Source organism: Acanthopagrus latus, chromosome 10 (genome assembly GCF_904848185.1).
Source record: "Acanthopagrus latus isolate v.2019 chromosome 10, fAcaLat1.1, whole genome shotgun sequence".
NCBI lineage: Eukaryota > Metazoa > Chordata > Actinopteri > Spariformes > Sparidae > Acanthopagrus > Acanthopagrus latus.
The window spans coordinates 7,688,675-7,705,022 of record NC_051048.1 but is presented as its reverse complement, the minus strand read 5'-3'; the positions used below and the strand labels follow the sequence as shown (position 1 = coordinate 7,705,022).

The window sequence follows — 16,348 nt, the reverse complement described above, 5'->3', positions numbered from 1 at the left end:
AGGTGAGAGAAAAGGAGGAGGAGAGATGAAGGGGGGAAAAAAATGACTTCACGGCCACGGCTGGACTGCCCCCTTTTTTCCCCTCAGCCTTTCTCTCTCTCTGTCTCACAACTTTTTTTCCTCCTCCCTCCTCCTCCTCCTCCTCCTCCTCCTCTGTGTGTTTTTTTAAATGATTTGGGGAGAAGAGGGGAACAAGCATTCGGAGCCGGGCTGACGGTGCAGGCAGGAGCGTCACATAGGCAAACAGGAGCCTGAGGGGCAGCACACTGGGACTGAAGAGGCTCGGGGTGTTTTTTGGATCTGATGCACAGGCTGAAAGATTGACAAACACAGACATAAGGGGGAAGGGCAAATAGATTCATACAGACTCTTAAGAATTTTCATTTCTCACATAGTTAACAACACACGCAGACTGTACAAAAAAAGCAAGCAGAAAGACAGATATCCTGAGTTATTTCTGTAGAAAGGACAGGCAGGCAGATACCTTGGGAGCAAGTCAAAACATTTTTTCCAGACGGGACCGGAGTTTTCTTCCACTGGAGAGAGAAAAAGGCGGATGGACGGAGGCACATTTTGAATGAAAAGACAAGAATCCACATCTTCTTTCAGCAATGCTCTTGAGGAACTCTGCACTGAACTGTTGCTGTGTGTCATCCTGGATGCTGACGCAGGCATAGGACACATTCATCTTCTCTGAATTCCTCTTGCGAAGAGGATTCACATTTTCTCTTTTTAACATTTTTTTTCTACAAAGTCCTTCAGCGCAGGTGTTGTGCTGACTGTCACTATGTTTCTACAAAGGTACTCCTTAACACCATCATGGACTACTTGCCTTTTTGTCCTGTGCATCCTGGATGTATGGACCACAGCCTGGCCCGCTGCCCAACAGTCCCAACCCAAGCTGTCGTCTCGCCGGTCCAGGCAGATGTCACCCGTAACCACCTCCTCGTCAGCAGGCAACCTGTCAGAAAGCGCCGAGAGCAAAGTGGAGCGCCTCGGCCAGGCGTTTAAGAGAAACGTCCGCGAGCTCCGTGAGAAAAGCTCCTGCCTGGACCTGGTCTTCCTGGTGGACGAGTCGTCCAGCGTGGGGGCCAACAACTTCCTGAGTGAGCTGAGGTTCGTGCGCAAGATGCTGTCTGACTTCCCCGTGGCACCAGAGGACACGCGGGTGGCGTTGGTCACCTTCTCATCCAAGACCCACGTAGTGACAAGGGTGGACCACATCTCAGCGCCCAAGTCCCACCAGCATAAGTGTTCCCTGTTCAACCAGGAGATCCCGGCCATTAACTACCGAGGAGGGGGCACCTACACGAAAGGAGCCTTCCAGAGGGCAGCGGTGAGTCACACCGAATGATAAAGCAAACACTAGGCATGTGTGTCTTGCATCCTGAGATTGCCTTTCGGAAACCTTTGCTACATGTGTGTCTGCACAGCGTCTGTGCGTGTCAGTTCGTCTGCCGCCTGCTGTGTGTGCAGGGAGTGATTGTGCCTCAGTAAGCTTGATGTTAATGAGGCCCTGCGTAGCCTTGCTGTTGCTGCTCCTGCTTCCTCTAAATTACACCCCAGAAGATAGCGAGGGGAAGCCACTTGTCGGCTAATTGTTCAGGAGTTTCCAGTGATAAAAATACCATTAGGAGACACACAGATGCACGCACTTAGCAACCTGTGCATACACAAAAAATGTACTGTCTGCATGAACAACACTGGGAATTAGGTGTGGATAAGTGGAACAAATTGCAAGACACATAGGTCAGGTTAAGAATTTGCAGTTGGTCTGTTCAGTGTTGGTCGGTGTGACTCAGATGAAGCTTTCCGGGTGTTAACTGATAAGGTTTTGTCCAACACTCCTCCTAACTATCTTCATTATTCCTGACAGTTTTGGCTCTTAAATAGAAGCGTTACAGGTCGTCAGGCTGAACTTGTTGTGGAGGATGTCAGGGGTTATATGGGGTCAAAAAGTTAGCTTGTTTATGGTGTGTTGATTTGAGCTGCCTGACACCCCGCCACACACACACACACATACACAAATACTCAAACACACACATGCGCTGAGGACATATGGCGCAGTTCATCCGTCAAGTCCAAACAGCCCAGCTGTGAAAGCTGTGTTGGTGGTATAGGGGCTGATCCTGTATAAACACACACCTCCACACTATGCCTCAGATCTGCCACCAGTCTGGAGCTTTGCGAGGCACTGAGCGTTATTTTAAGTACACACAGGACAAGATTCAGGTGCTCTTGGAGTCTGCAAACTTGCCAAAGCCAGGCATACATGGCACAGTTTCATTAATGTTGTTGTTCTGAACATTATAACGTCTGCGATGTGAAGCCAAAGCTCATAGCAGCACTGACAAACTAACAAGCTAGCTAGCTACGAGGCAAGTGAAGATCACTGGCAGAGGAGGAAACATCCAAGAGGGCAATTGGTGTTGCCACAGCTCGCCTGCCTCTAGGGGCTCTCTTTTGCCACTTCACACAGGCACAGTGAGAAAAAAAGGCACTGACAGTTGGCATTCGACTCGTGGCTATCCTTCAACTGGAGGTCCTGACTGTTGGTGATATGTCAGAAATTAACCCAAATGTCCGAGCAGTTGACCAGTCATCCAAAGGATGTCTAACATAGATGAATTTTGGTCCAATTCTAAGATGAGTTGCAAAAAATCAGGTCAGAAACAAGCTCAAATCATACAGTATGTCTTAATTTTACCCCATAGCCTTTTGTGATCTTGTAGTTTCCTGATAGTTGCTGCATCCACACAGATGAAAACACATCATGGCTTGGTGACCAAAATACAAAATAGATGTCATGACAGGGTGAACCGAAGTCAGAAAACCTTTCTGACATCAGTACAGATGTGATGAAACAGCTGATTGTCGACTATGGCAGCATCCAGTCCCAGCATCCCTGTTATAACAATAATATATTCAGAAACCTGTCTGACTTTGATGCCATAGCAGTACTTTTCCAGGAATGCTCCACGGATCATAAAAAACATCACGTCAGCTTAGTTTAACAGACAGAAGGGGTAGGTGAGCCGAGTTTTGGCAGGTTTACCCTTCAATCCATCCCTGTTTAAAGCTAATAGCCTTGGGCTTAGCTCTGAAAGCTTGGCCCTCAGGACAGGTTTTCAGCCTGCCCTACTCAGTTAAGTGCTGATAAAGAGCCCACTGGCTGCGTCCCAGCTGCTAAAGACCACAATAATACCTAGAAAAGGCTTTCTGGGGGAACTTTAGTGCCTTATCGTTATTCACAAACACTCCGAATGTTTTGGGTGATTTATCAAGTGATGTAGTAGTCGAAATCAGCCAAAGAATTAAGAAAAGCAGGGCACACTGCTGCTCAGGTTTGTTGATTCAAAGTCTGATTGGAATATTATGTTATTCGCTTATCATAGCCATCAAGCACTCCTGTATTTCTTTCTAGTATGGCATTTGCAGGATGAGAGTCCGATTCGAGCCATGTATGAGTAATGGGAGAACTACGTGCAGCCTACAAAGATCTGAGATTTTTTGGAAAGATAGATGAGCCTAGCAGATATGGACCGAGGCGCAGCAGATCAACTGGTGCTCCGCAAACCACCTCGCACCTGACAGATTCGGTCTGACGTTTACTGCATCTTCACATCATCGAGGAAGTGAAGTTATAAAGAAACAAAGGAAACCAGGCCGTCTGTGATTTATCGTCCGATCTCTGGGTTATTTTATCGTCCTGCTGAATCTGACTGGAAAGAGAAAAAAGGAACATCTCTTTCCATTAGCGGCATAAAAGATGGGTCTGCAAACGCTAATCTACAAGGCGCATATCCGCCTGTCATCGTGCACAGAGTGAGCAGTCGTGATACTGTATCAGTGTGTGACGAACTGGGAATTTTGTGGTGTGTGTGTGTGTATGCCTGCAGTGTAATTTTGTGCTTTCGCCACGTACACGTGCCTTCATGTGTTTCATTCTGTCCTGTAAGGCTTCAAGGGAAAATCAGGGGGTGTACGCTCATTTGTGTGTGTCGGTGTTAGAAAGACAGTGAAAGTAAGAGAGAGGGGATAATTGATAATTGCAGCATAATAATAATAATAATAATGCCATATTTTATTCCCTTGGCTGGTCTTGGTTGTTCTAAGTGCTGCAGAAAGCTGGGATCCATTAAGAGAGACATTTTTCCACCGGGCGTGCATGTAGAGACAGGGCGCTGCTCCAGCACTCCTCATCTCTGTCTCTCTGCTGTCTGTCTGTCTCTCTTTTCACCTAATACATCACACAGTAAAGCATCAATCTGCGTAGGTTTCAAAATGATTTCTGATTCAGGATTGTCTGATTTTTTTGTATGTCCTGTTAAACTTGTATGTACAGTCGATGTGTGAAGATTGAAAAGGGAGGTTATGTAGGCTGGTTATAGTCAAAAGAGTCACTCAGCCATTCTCCAGCACCTTCTTAAGGTGTCACGTGCTTCGTCCTACCACATCAAATGGCAAAAAAGTCTCTAAGAAGGAGCCAAGCTGTCAGGGAAAGCTGCGATATGGAGTTAATTATAGACATTGGGATAAGGGGGCACTCTTCAGTGGAATGATAAAAGACACCTTGGGAGAAAAGTTGAAATCCTGCATACTTTATTGTACCCTGGCAAAACTAGTTGCTGCTTGACGTGTTGGATTGTTGGTTTTGGAAGGTACAGTAGAGCAGACTTTGGGGATTGGACATTTGACATTTTTTAAAAAACTGGTGCCAATCAAGAAGATTGGCAAAGATTAGTCAACCATTCGATCAAAAGAAAAATAACTGCCAACTATTTCTGTAATAAAAAGTGAGTTTTCCGCAAAAATGACAGAAAATGCTATTTTCAGCTTCTCAAATGTGGAAAATTTCTGATTGTATCAGTTTTACATCATATTAAACTGAATATCTCCTGGTTTTGACTGACAAAACAAGACATTTAAAGACTTTCCACTGGACGGGGATGGACATTTTTCTCTATTTTCTGAATTTAATTTAAAATTAACATTTTAAAGACCCGTTGATAAATCAGTTAATCTGGAAAATTATCAGCAGATGAATCAATTGTAAAATAATCTTTTGTCGCAGCCCTACAATCAAGGTTATTATAGTTTACTATAACTAAACTGAAAACTACAAAAGGGTGTGAAAATATTTTAAGTTAACCATAATAAAAAAACTATTCTAGACTTTAAAAAAAACTAAAAACGCATTCATGTATTTGTTTAATGAGGGATGTCAACATGACTGTGAGTCAGCTGCTTCCACAAAGCCAAAAACTAATGCTGAAAATAATAAACACTAAACTGAAACAACCAAACCACCAATGGACACCAACATGAACTGAACTGAACTGAAACCAAAAATGTGAAGATAAATAAAAATGAAAAATACAAAACACCCTGATTCAGATACGCAGCTCGTTCTGTCTCTGCCTCACTGATGTGAAGCATCACCGTCACTCTCTGTCTCTGCGTTTGATATAACGTAGATGAGGGTAAATGTCAGATGTTATGAGTTTATTATGAGTGCAGCACTTTGTCACAATGATTCACAGTGTCTCATCTCAGGATCTGTCTCACCTCAAACTCAGAGTCAGACATGAAAACCTTGTAGCTGATGAGATCACTCAGCACTTTAATGACCGCCGTTCAAAGGAGCTGATTGATGACTTTCACTGAACGTTTTCAGGTCCCTGAGGAGCCACCACTGTTCTCTACCTGACACAGAAGCAGTTCACATCACCTTCTCCAGACTGAATCATATTCCATTCCCCTCTACTTACTGTAACTGCCCTCAAACAGTCAATCCGTTTTCCTGCTCTTTTTTAGCTCTCATTTAATTTGTTTTCCATGCATTTGCCTTTTACATGACCAAATATCTTCGAGGCAGTATGGCTCAAAGCCTTTAATTTTATTCTATTGGTTGCTGGTAATCTTGTTGATCCAGGAATTACGGCTTTTTCCATTGTTGCGTTTATTATAGCTTGCTTTGGATACGAGTGTCTGCTATAAAAATACAGGCAGAGAAATGACTGTATCTGTAATAGCCAGTTAAAAATCCCCACCATCGCTTGCTTTTTGTCTCATCGTTCGTCTTCATGCTGAAGATTCGCCTCTGGGTTGCCATGTGTTGCCAGATAAAAGCCCCCCTTCTCACTCTCTGCTGGTAGTCCCGGCTTTGGCAAACAAACACAAGCGCTAAACTGGACTTGGCGGCTTCAGTGTGTCAGTCTGCCTTCAGAGTTGCATAAGACACACAAACAGATGGGCAGCGTGTGAAGAGAGATGACGAGAGTAGAGGAGTGGGAGAGCGGTGGAAGAATGAGAGGAAAAAAGTGGGAGGAAGACGGGGGGAAAAAAAACGGGTGGAGGAATTGATAGAAAGTATGTGGCTCTTTCTGGTGGTTATTCTCAGTAATGTTTTTACCTGACTGCTGGTTAGGCTCTGCCTGAATCTGGGTCGAAACAGACTGTGGAGTAGTTTACTGACGTTAGCCACTTTATAATGGGAGCTTTCTTCGCAGCCAGCCAGTGTGTTTCTGGGACTGAAATCTGTATAAGTTGGACTAGCAGGTGGGTTATTTTCCTCTGCTTCTAATGCGCCCGACGTACTAGCAAAACACGCTCATTATTCACACGCAGATTCAGGGTTCGTGGACCAGCTGCGTGTCTTTAGACGGTTGTCATCACAAACAGCAAGTCAGAGAGGACGTGTTGTAGACTGTGCATGCATGAGAATGTATGTGTTTTTATTCTAGGGCCGTCCCGAATGCCATCTTTTGGGTTTTGAGTTTCCAGTGAGAATAACCCACGAATATTTGAAGCTTGGACATACAAACTTTTGATCATAATTTACTTGTAGGCCTTACTTTGCAAATACAGTGTGTTTAATGAGAGACAAGGTCAGGAAGGGAGGCACTGTGTCCCGTCTACTTGTGCACATGAAGCAGTAGCGCTGCATTGCAAGGATGCCTGCACATAATGATCTCTGCATTTGTGTCATGTGCACACACCTGGATTTACGTGACAGTTTTTGAGACCAATTAAATGTCAAAGAGGAGCCGCCCTTTATCAGTTGTTTGCCTCTTTTTTGGTGCTGCCGACGCAACATCTCCTTCCTCTTAAAAATCTCCTGCTGAAACAAAACGAAAAGCAAAGCATTTGGATTGACAACCATGGATACAATGGAGTTTAGATAGAATTTTTTTTTTTTTGTGTGTGCGTAACCGCCAAGTTTTTCTGCTTAGAAAACTTGAATGAAGGCCTACATTTTTGCGAACTGTACAAAACATCCAAGTTTATTGTTCGCAGAAGGAGAACACTTGTCAGTCACACTTCATTCAGCTCTACTTCAGATGATGCCTATCTTCATCAGGCTTTGCCAAACCACAATAGAGAAAACAAATATCAAGGCCTCGGTTTGTGAGGCCCCTCGTCTCATTTTTATGCCTCTCCAACATGCTCTCCTCCAGAGCTGCAGACCTCCCCAGCAGAGTGTCAGGCAGCGGGACGTCACGTGGTCAGCTTTGACGCACCACAGCCAAAATATGCGGGGTTATTTTTCAAAACATTGTCTATTAGATTAAATGAGGCGTGTGTAAGTTGCTTATATTTGGCCTGTGGAGACGTACTCTACAGATCCGTCACATTCTTGACTGTCTGAAGTACACACAGACACACTTGCAGGCACACACGTCTACACTTGACGTCGAAGTTTTGAAGTCTGAGTCTTTGCCTGAATAACTTTATAACCGGTAATGAGATGTAAATTGCATCAAATTAAGGTGGGAAATGAACACCATCCATCACCTGAAGGCTGGAAAATGTAGTCTACGGCAGCTGATTTTCATCCTTGTCATTGCTAAAAAACATATTTTCTCACAGAGTGGGTTTTTATTTGCTTGGCTGAGTCACAGGGCAAATTTGAAGCCAGTGGATTCTCTGCAGCATTAAATTCAAGCTAAACTCTCACTGTAAGAAAGTGGGGAGTGTCACTGTGGAGCGATAAACATTGAGAGGAAAGTGGAGCAACTGTTTCACCAACTTATTTCCCCTTCAACCCTCCGTAAAAATAGGAGCAAGTCACTAAAGGGAAAAGAAAAAAAGAGCTGATGCAAACAAAATTCCCACTGCAACAAATGAAAGCAAGGTGCACGTCTTTGATCTGGTCCCTGAGGCTGGACTCAGTCGTGATAAGATGATAAGAAAAGTCTCTGTTTCCTGTCCGTGCAACCGCCACTTCCCGCCATCTCACCCTTAATCATTCCCCCTCCCCTCAGTCCGTCTGCGTCTCCCCCTGTTCAGCCCCTTCTGCCTCCTTCTAGTCCTCAGTATCAGAAGTCCTCCGGCAGGGTTGGATGAGACAGAAGGATGGAGAAGACTCACCTAACAGTCAGAAACAGCTCTGATAAGACAGGCCAGACAGGGACATCCGCAGACACCAGACAACAGATTTTACATTTCTGACTCTGCAGTGGACTCGGGGGTCATCATCGCACCTCATAAATCTGTGACGCGATTAATCAGGACAGTAAAGTGAGGCTTTTAGGTTACGCATATTGCTTTTTTTTTTCTTTTTTTTTTTTTGTCCAGAAACAAGATAAGTGGTGAGAAGAGCTGTGCCGTTTCTGTCAGCAGTTTTTCTAATAAACACATGAGCACTGTAGAAGATGATCTCAGTTTTCTCTTACAGCTGAAACTCATAACTTCAGCACTGATGATGTGTCTTTTGTGTAGTTTTGCTTTGTTTTAGTTAGATGCTAGTTTAAGTTAGCATAAACGTGACGTATGGTGTTTCAGGTTACGCTTAATCGATCATATTGTTCTGTCTCTAATGGAGTGTCTTAAACTAATGCTGCATGAACTGGAAGTTCAATTTTGAAATTTTGATGACAGTGAAATGGGCCGACGGTTTCAACTTGTGTCCCCTTAAAACATTGTCAACATGTGACACCTTAACATAACTTTGGCATGGTACATATTAACCTGCAAGTGATTTTGATGACGTCTCCAGTTGTTGAATTTGCATATATTTAGAAAAAGGAAGGAATGAGTCAATCTGGTGTTTCACAAGAAGTCTAACAATGAAACGTACTGTTGTGTAACAGAATACATTTCAGTCTTATCCCTATAATCACCATGTGGTTAAGTCGGGGCTTACTGTATTTGACTCATCTTTTTGGCTCACAAATTTCCATTTGTTGCTGGTATTTCTATTTCATCCTCAACTATTGCTTAAATGTGCAGTTATATAATGACTGAATATATAAAGGGCTTGACTTAATTACATTGTATATTGGTTTTGGAAAGTAGGTTCTTCCTGAGAGACCCAAATCTTTTAAAACGCAGACGATGATATATTTCAAATGTAATTTTTGTTGTAAGCAGATATCTTAATATGACTCTTGATTTCCAACAGCGGTACAGTATGAAATATTGAAATAGGAGCGTCTTTTTTCCTCAAAATTATCCAATTTTGAAACAGCGCATATACAGTTCCACTTCTAACACACACTTTACTGAATGCTTACCTGGCGCTTGTGCTCAGGGTGCAGCTGGAACGTTATTCAGACACTGTCATGGGGATGGAGACAATAGACTCAACATGGCTGTGCGTGCTTCAGTGTGTGTATCTGTGTGTCTAAGTCTAAGTTTTTGGGTTCGGAATCAGAGGAAGAAATGCTTTAGTTTCAAGTTCTGCTCCTCTGGGCCTCTTCACGCTGAATCATTCTGACAGAAATATTCTCCAAACTCTTCTTTCATAACTTTGTCCGTCAACCTCAAGTATTCCTTACCAGGGCATTTTCTCACAAAATGCTTTGACGGAGCCGTATTGTAGTCATTGATACTTCTGTTTGGAGGAGAATAAACTGCGGCCTTTGTTTGTTTTTTTTTAAGTTTGACTTTTTGAGCCAAAACATTTTGATTTGAAAATAGTTTTTCAGGCTTTTCCAATCGGACAGTTTACTGCTTTTGTCTTTTTGTGCTGGTAAATTAAATAACTTTAGATTAGGGAAAATTAGCCAAACAAAACAAGTAATTAGAAGAAAAAATCGATGGGTAGAGAACAAAAAATGGAGCTAAAAGAAGAGTAAATATTTGGCTTGCATTCACCAATTCATCAGAAAGACTGCTCCAAATCAACGAATGCTGCTCTGTAACTGTGTAATCTGTGTAAAGACTAGACAAATTCATCAAACAGTTAATGATTCCATAACTCACCATCCATGACTTCTAAAAGCACACAGTCTGCCTTGTACTGTGGTTAAGCAGCACTCTATCTAACTATGCGTAATTGTAGACAGACAGTATTTGCCTTTGTTACTTAACAGTGTTCTGTGTGCTCCTGTTCCTTCTCTCGCCACACTCTGCTCACCTCTGCCCTCCTCTCTGAAATGGATACCGAATATTTTCCAGAAACGGGGGCCTACTTTCCGACCTCTGAACGTCTGGAAGGACCCCGAGGCCTCCTCAGGCACCATTATCTCACACAAACACAGACGCAACGTAACATGCAAGTCGGCCTGATGTAACTGACCTCAGATGAAAGGAAACAGAAATCACAACCATGATCTAATTTGAATTTTCTTGAACATATTGTGGACATGTTTCTCATCAGATTATTCCATTTTCCTTTGCGCAGAAAGCTTGTTTCATGAAGACATGGTCGACAGCTGGGTTTCAACTGATCCCTCTGTTCTCCAGCAGCTGTCACCATGTATTGACAACTTCAAACCCTTTGAATTCCCTGACTGTCACATATCTGCAGAGAGGTGATGACAGACAGCATGGTAGGGCAGAGATATGGAGGCTTAGAGGTCGGCCGAGTTCAGGAGTCATGGCTACAGGTCCATCTGCAGCTCACTAGTGTGGAAAGGCCAAAAAGGTTCTTCTTCTTCTTCTTCTTCTTCTTCTTCTAAAAAGATACTGATCGTGGTCTAAATAGTCCCAGCTGCTAGAAATGCAGCAGCCCCTTATCTTAGTAAGTAAAGTAATTAAAAATGAATTAAAAAGTTCTTGAAATGCTGATTGTCTTGACTCTGAGTGTGCCATTTTGTCAAGCAAGTCAAGCGAGCACTGATACACAATCTCTGAAAAAGCACCTCAATCTGTTTCAGCCTTTTTTGTTCTGAACCATTTTGTAATAGATTTTCCAAACGCTGGATATCTCATTAGGAACAAAACCCTTCCATTCAACAGCAGAGACTTTGTATAGCCTAGCCCAAGGTCACTGGTTTCCTCCAACAACTCTCCAAACATCCTGGTTCAATCTGTATTCCCTGCAGCACCCTTGGACTTGGCAGTGTAACACCAGGCCATGTCCTTCAACCACCTTTATCCTTCCTCATCTTCTTTTGATCTCATTGTAGGATATTGGCCATTTAAGCCCGTCAGGAACAACTAGGAGTCCAACACAAATTTATGAAACCCAAGTTCAGGTTTCTTGCCATCTCATGGCCAAGACGAGTGCTAGTGGTGATTTTTCGGGGAATACCACCTCCGTTTCTACCAATTCAGTGCACTTAAGACACACATATACATTTGTGGTCCTCATTAGCTTGCTTTACTAAGTGTTGAAAAGCCCTTGTTTAGACAAGCTGATGCCTGTCGGATACATCCTGAATGAGCTGGCAGCCGTCAGTGCCTTTTGAGTGGATTTGAAATGAATACAGAGGATTTAAATCTGACTTTGTTGGATGTGCTTGAATGTGTGCATCCACGTGTACGTTCTCTACGTGTGCATCGAAATTTAGACTGCTTGAACAGTCTTCCTGTTCGTCTGTCTGAAATCTTAATGTGAAAATATCCCCAAATGAGCCTTTGGTTGGTTATCCCAGACTCTGTTGAAAGGTTGTAAATTATAGTATTTGGCTCCCGGAGCTGCTGACTTTGTAGTCGCTGTCTTTTTGACTGCTGTTTTCCAGGTGATCTGTCTCTCTATTTTATTTCTTTCTGTTCGTATCTGCTTCTTCCTCTGCGTCACCCCTAACTTTCCTGCCTCGAGGGGTTTGCTCTGTCAGTGCGCGCAGTTTGTGCCGGTTTGGACTCTGTGGAGAGTGTCCCACTTGGCCTTAAGCTCAGCCTGCTGCGGTCAAATAATATGGCTTTTCTCTGGCCAAAACCAGCGACTCCAGTTAGAGGAAGACTTACAGCATGAAAATTATGTGATTTAGGCCAGTGCAAGCAACATGGAGTGTATTGATGCACTGATCCACAGATCCTGATGCACATTCTGCTGCGTAAAGTCAGAGTTTTGTCCAGGTTCTTTTACGAATGCCAAATGTTTTTTCTGTTATTTCTCACATCTGATCTGATGAATCTTGTGTGAAGGACTGCAGTATGAAGTACAGATCATTCCTTCATGTTTAAAATACACAAGTTCATACACCGATATTCTAGAGCTGCAACAATTAATCAGAGAACTATCAGCTATGAACTGTATCATCAGCTATGTCCATAATCAAATTACCAGTTGAAGTAATCTTTTTGATGAACAAAAAGTCAAAATTCTCTGATTCCAGCTTCTTTAACGTGAATGTCAGCAACTAAATTATCAATCAAGAAAATAATCAAACTCTACAATATATTAATTGTTGGTTGCAGCTTTTGTTTGTGTTTGTTGATTATAACTAAGAAACTGTATTTAATGTTGATAGATCACAACTAACGTCCAACTACTATCCAAAGGGTTTTTAGATTATCTTTCAGTCAGATTTAAGTCAGTAGTTTACTCATCAAGCTTCCATGTTCCTGGTTCTGATTCCTGGATGCATATCTAAGCCAGAGAACAAATAGTTTGTTGGTATGAAGACGGAAAACACACACCCAGATCCTTCGCTTTCTCCACGCCACAAGGGACAATCATTTTGCCAAATTTTCAGTGACGCTTGACTGTAGCTCCGCGGTTGTGGATCATTTGCGGCATCTTTCCCTGTCTTCACTGTACGTGAGAAAGTCGAACTTATGCGATGAGTGAATGTGCGGAAAGGTGAAGGAGGGGGAGGAAATGTTTCGCACAAATGTTTTTTTGGTCATTTCTCAAGGTGTTTCTAATTCTTGTTCTCCAGTTTACTCCCGGTACATGCATCAGGAGGCAGATGGGGAAATTACCACACACCTCTTCGCCTTTCAATGGAGACCCAAAAGAAAGGATCCTCTTGCTACTTACAACGCTTTAGTCACAATTATCCTCTGCATCTTTTTCTACTCCTTTCAGAAATGTGGGTAATTGGAGCTCAGCACAGGAGACTGGGGAGGACAATCTTTACACTTCCCGGCTCTGTAAAACACAGATGTCAGTAAAGCCCCCGACGGACACAAATGTAATTTCAGACCTTTCCAATTCGGCCCTATGCATCCGTCACTGTGTCATTTTTCGCGCGTCACCCCTACAGTTAATTGTTCCCCCGAGATGAGGTTTTTAATTTAATGGCTGCAGAGAGGAGGAGTGTAAGCCCTGTCATAAAAATCAGATCTGCAAAGTGGGGAGTCTCCTGGAGCTGCTGTTCACTTATAAGGGAGGATTTCACCACTTCAGCCGCCATTGGGCAAACATGAATCACGGCTACACTTTCTCATACCTACATCACCTTCCTGTGCACAGACAATGCAACCTATTCTACGCAAACAGTCGAATTTTGTCAGTAATGGTTGCAAGTAGCCATTAATGTTTGTAATGTTGATCAAAGACATGTGTCAGTGCTTTAAGAGTTACTTAAAGAGAGCTGCATTAACCACTATTCATGCGTTTCACTATTTTCGTCTGGACACAAATTTGTGGCTCTGGTCACACCTACAAATCTCTTATTATTTTGGGTGTTTTATAACCATATGGAAAGCCGGCAGTAATCATAACATTAGATCTATTTCAGTCACAGAAAAAAAAGAATATTCAGAAGCATTACTTTTTGGACAATTTTAACAATGATGACACTTGCACTTCCATCTCTCTATTACACCTTTTTCGCATGATGCGACCTCTCATACTATCTGCCGTGAAAAAGGTCAGTGATGTATTGATGGATTATTACTTTTTTAAAATCTTTTCATTGGTGTTTAGTGTAATAGTGAATTACTATCATCTACATGACACTTTGCAGAGCGTGTTTATTCGCTGGACATTCTTCAAATTTTAGTTTACGCAACATTGCCAAAATTTTCTCCAATTAGCTTCACTGTTGGACGCTAAAACAAAATGTCTCTTTTTCAGATGCACACACCTACACACACATGGTGGGGAACACACACTTTCCTACACAAATCATGCTCGCTCTCTCAACCTCACACTGTGTTCTTTCCACTGAGTGTGCATGCACACAAGCACGCACACACCTATGCACAGAATCCGTCTTACTTAAAATACTGCTCAGCGATTGATAGGTGCTGCTGACACCGGCCTTGTGTGTGTGTGTGTGTGAAAGCGATAAATGAAAGCTGGGGGAGTGGGATGTTGAGCTGGAGAGGTACAGAGGGAAGTTCAGAAAGGAGCGATGAGGGGGCTTTGAAGAATCGCACTCTGTCGGCGGGGTCAGAGGTCAGCGAGGCGTCAGCAAGGACAGGAACTGACTGTCAGCAGCTTTAGTGGCCTGCACTGATTGACTATGAATATCATTAGAAAACGGTGGGTTCTTGATCTCACTGGAAAAGTGTGTTTCCACTAGGCCACCGTGCTGTGGAAACCATGGTTCTTTTAAAAGTAGGTTGTCTCGCACACATTTTTTGATGAAACTATATTCAATAGACAACGACTGGACTTTTATTTAGATTTAATTCCAATACTGATTTTTAAGAAGCCAACACGATCTTGCTCAGCACCTGGGGTTACCCAGTTATTGTGGAAATGCAGTGCTTTGAAAAATGGTTGAATTTTTTTCAAGGAGTTCTCTGCCACGTTAACTCAAAATTTGGGACTGAAAGTTGATTCTTGTCCTTGGAAACAGTCGAAAATCTCCCCACCAAACCACAAAGCACATTTAGAAGCAGTTCTAGAGTCTTTGAACACTTCTGTCATCTTTAGTTGATGGAATTTACTGAGTTCAAATGGAGATGTCGGTGTTCAAATTTGTATTTATTTTGGGTCACTTTAAGGTACTCGCATAGTGGCCAACAAAAATTTAAATTAAAAGAACGATTGTGTTTAATTGAAGGCTGCAGAATAGCTAGTAAATTGTTTTTTCAACTGCTGTTTGCTAGATCAAGAATAAACTTTACATAAAGATCAACATTTTTGTTAAGGATCCTTTAAAACTGTTTTTAAAGGTATATTATGAAGCATTTCTGCGCTAAAATATTCCAAAATAACTTACATTATCCCAATGAAATGTATTTAAAGATAATAAGTCAGGCAGTGAGAAAGGAAGATGGTGAAGAAGACATTTAAGACATTAGCTTGTCCATTGAACACTTTGGCCTGTGTCAAGGATACTGCTAACAAAATCTTTGGCATTTCTGTGCTGCAATATCTGCAAAATGTAGTCTGCCATGGCTCTAATATTTAATGATGAACATGGATTTTTTTTTCAAATAAACTGGTCGATGAATGTACTTGAAGTTTTCACCCTGCTGCTACACTTCAGTCACTTACTTTTGAATTGCCTTGCTGAAAAAAAGGGCCCACAACTTTGTGATTAAAGACACAAATCACACTAATTCTCTAAGCATATGGATTTACTTTGGCATCTTTAGATTAGGATTTACCAAAAGCGTCATACATTGGCACCTGGGGAAACCAAAACTATTTCAAGAGGCAGTAGTGGCAAACTAAATAACATGTTTTTATGGGCTAAGGCGTGTAGGTCTATTAGTAAACCACTTGCTATGTTGAGGTTAGAGTTTGAGAGTGCCAGATTCCATTGGGTTGTTTTCTTTGGTGAGCGAGTGTGTACGTGTTTGTCTGACTGTATGTCTCTGTTTGTTTTAATTGCTATACAGTAAGTGGGTAATTGGTTGTGTATGTATATGAACCCACAAATGACAGCAACCTGTTGTCACTGCGTGCTTTTTATGTGATTTTAGTTTCTGGAGCTGTTAGTTCTGTTTTTCAGCCTTAGTACTTAACCCCTGTTCCAAGTAGTTACCCAAATATAGAGGCGAAATATGCACTCGCTTCAACTTTAATCAGTTCGTGTTTGAAATGTTGCGTGCTGGAATGAAACCAGTCTCTCTGGAGCTGATATGGATCAACCAACTAATTTTCAAAGCCGAGTACAAAAGCGTAAAATATAATCCATTTGAATTCAGAGTATCCAAACACCAAATGCAGGTGTTTCCGAGCAACAGCATATTTGTATAAGTGTTTTAGTTTTCTTGGACCACAAGTGTGAGCAGCAGCATTATCATTGCATGTTCCACATTTCTTTTG

General features: G+C 42.3%; 1 protein-coding gene across 5 annotated transcripts in view; it reads left to right on the top strand.

Annotated features, from left to right (window-relative positions):
• Positions 1–16,348, top strand: part of svep1 (sushi, von Willebrand factor type A, EGF and pentraxin domain containing 1) — a 92,422-nt gene that overhangs the window by 4,652 nt on the left and 71,422 nt on the right. For 4 of the 5 annotated variants that reach the window (XM_037111081.1, XM_037111082.1, XM_037111083.1 and 1 more), the window contains one exon: positions 802–1,336. The exons of the other annotated variant lie outside the window; for it this stretch is intronic. In XM_037111081.1, the coding sequence (XP_036966976.1) occupies positions 802–1,336 (535 nt within the window). The remainder of the gene's footprint in view (positions 1–801; positions 1,337–16,348) is intronic. 5 annotated transcript variants of the gene reach the window in all.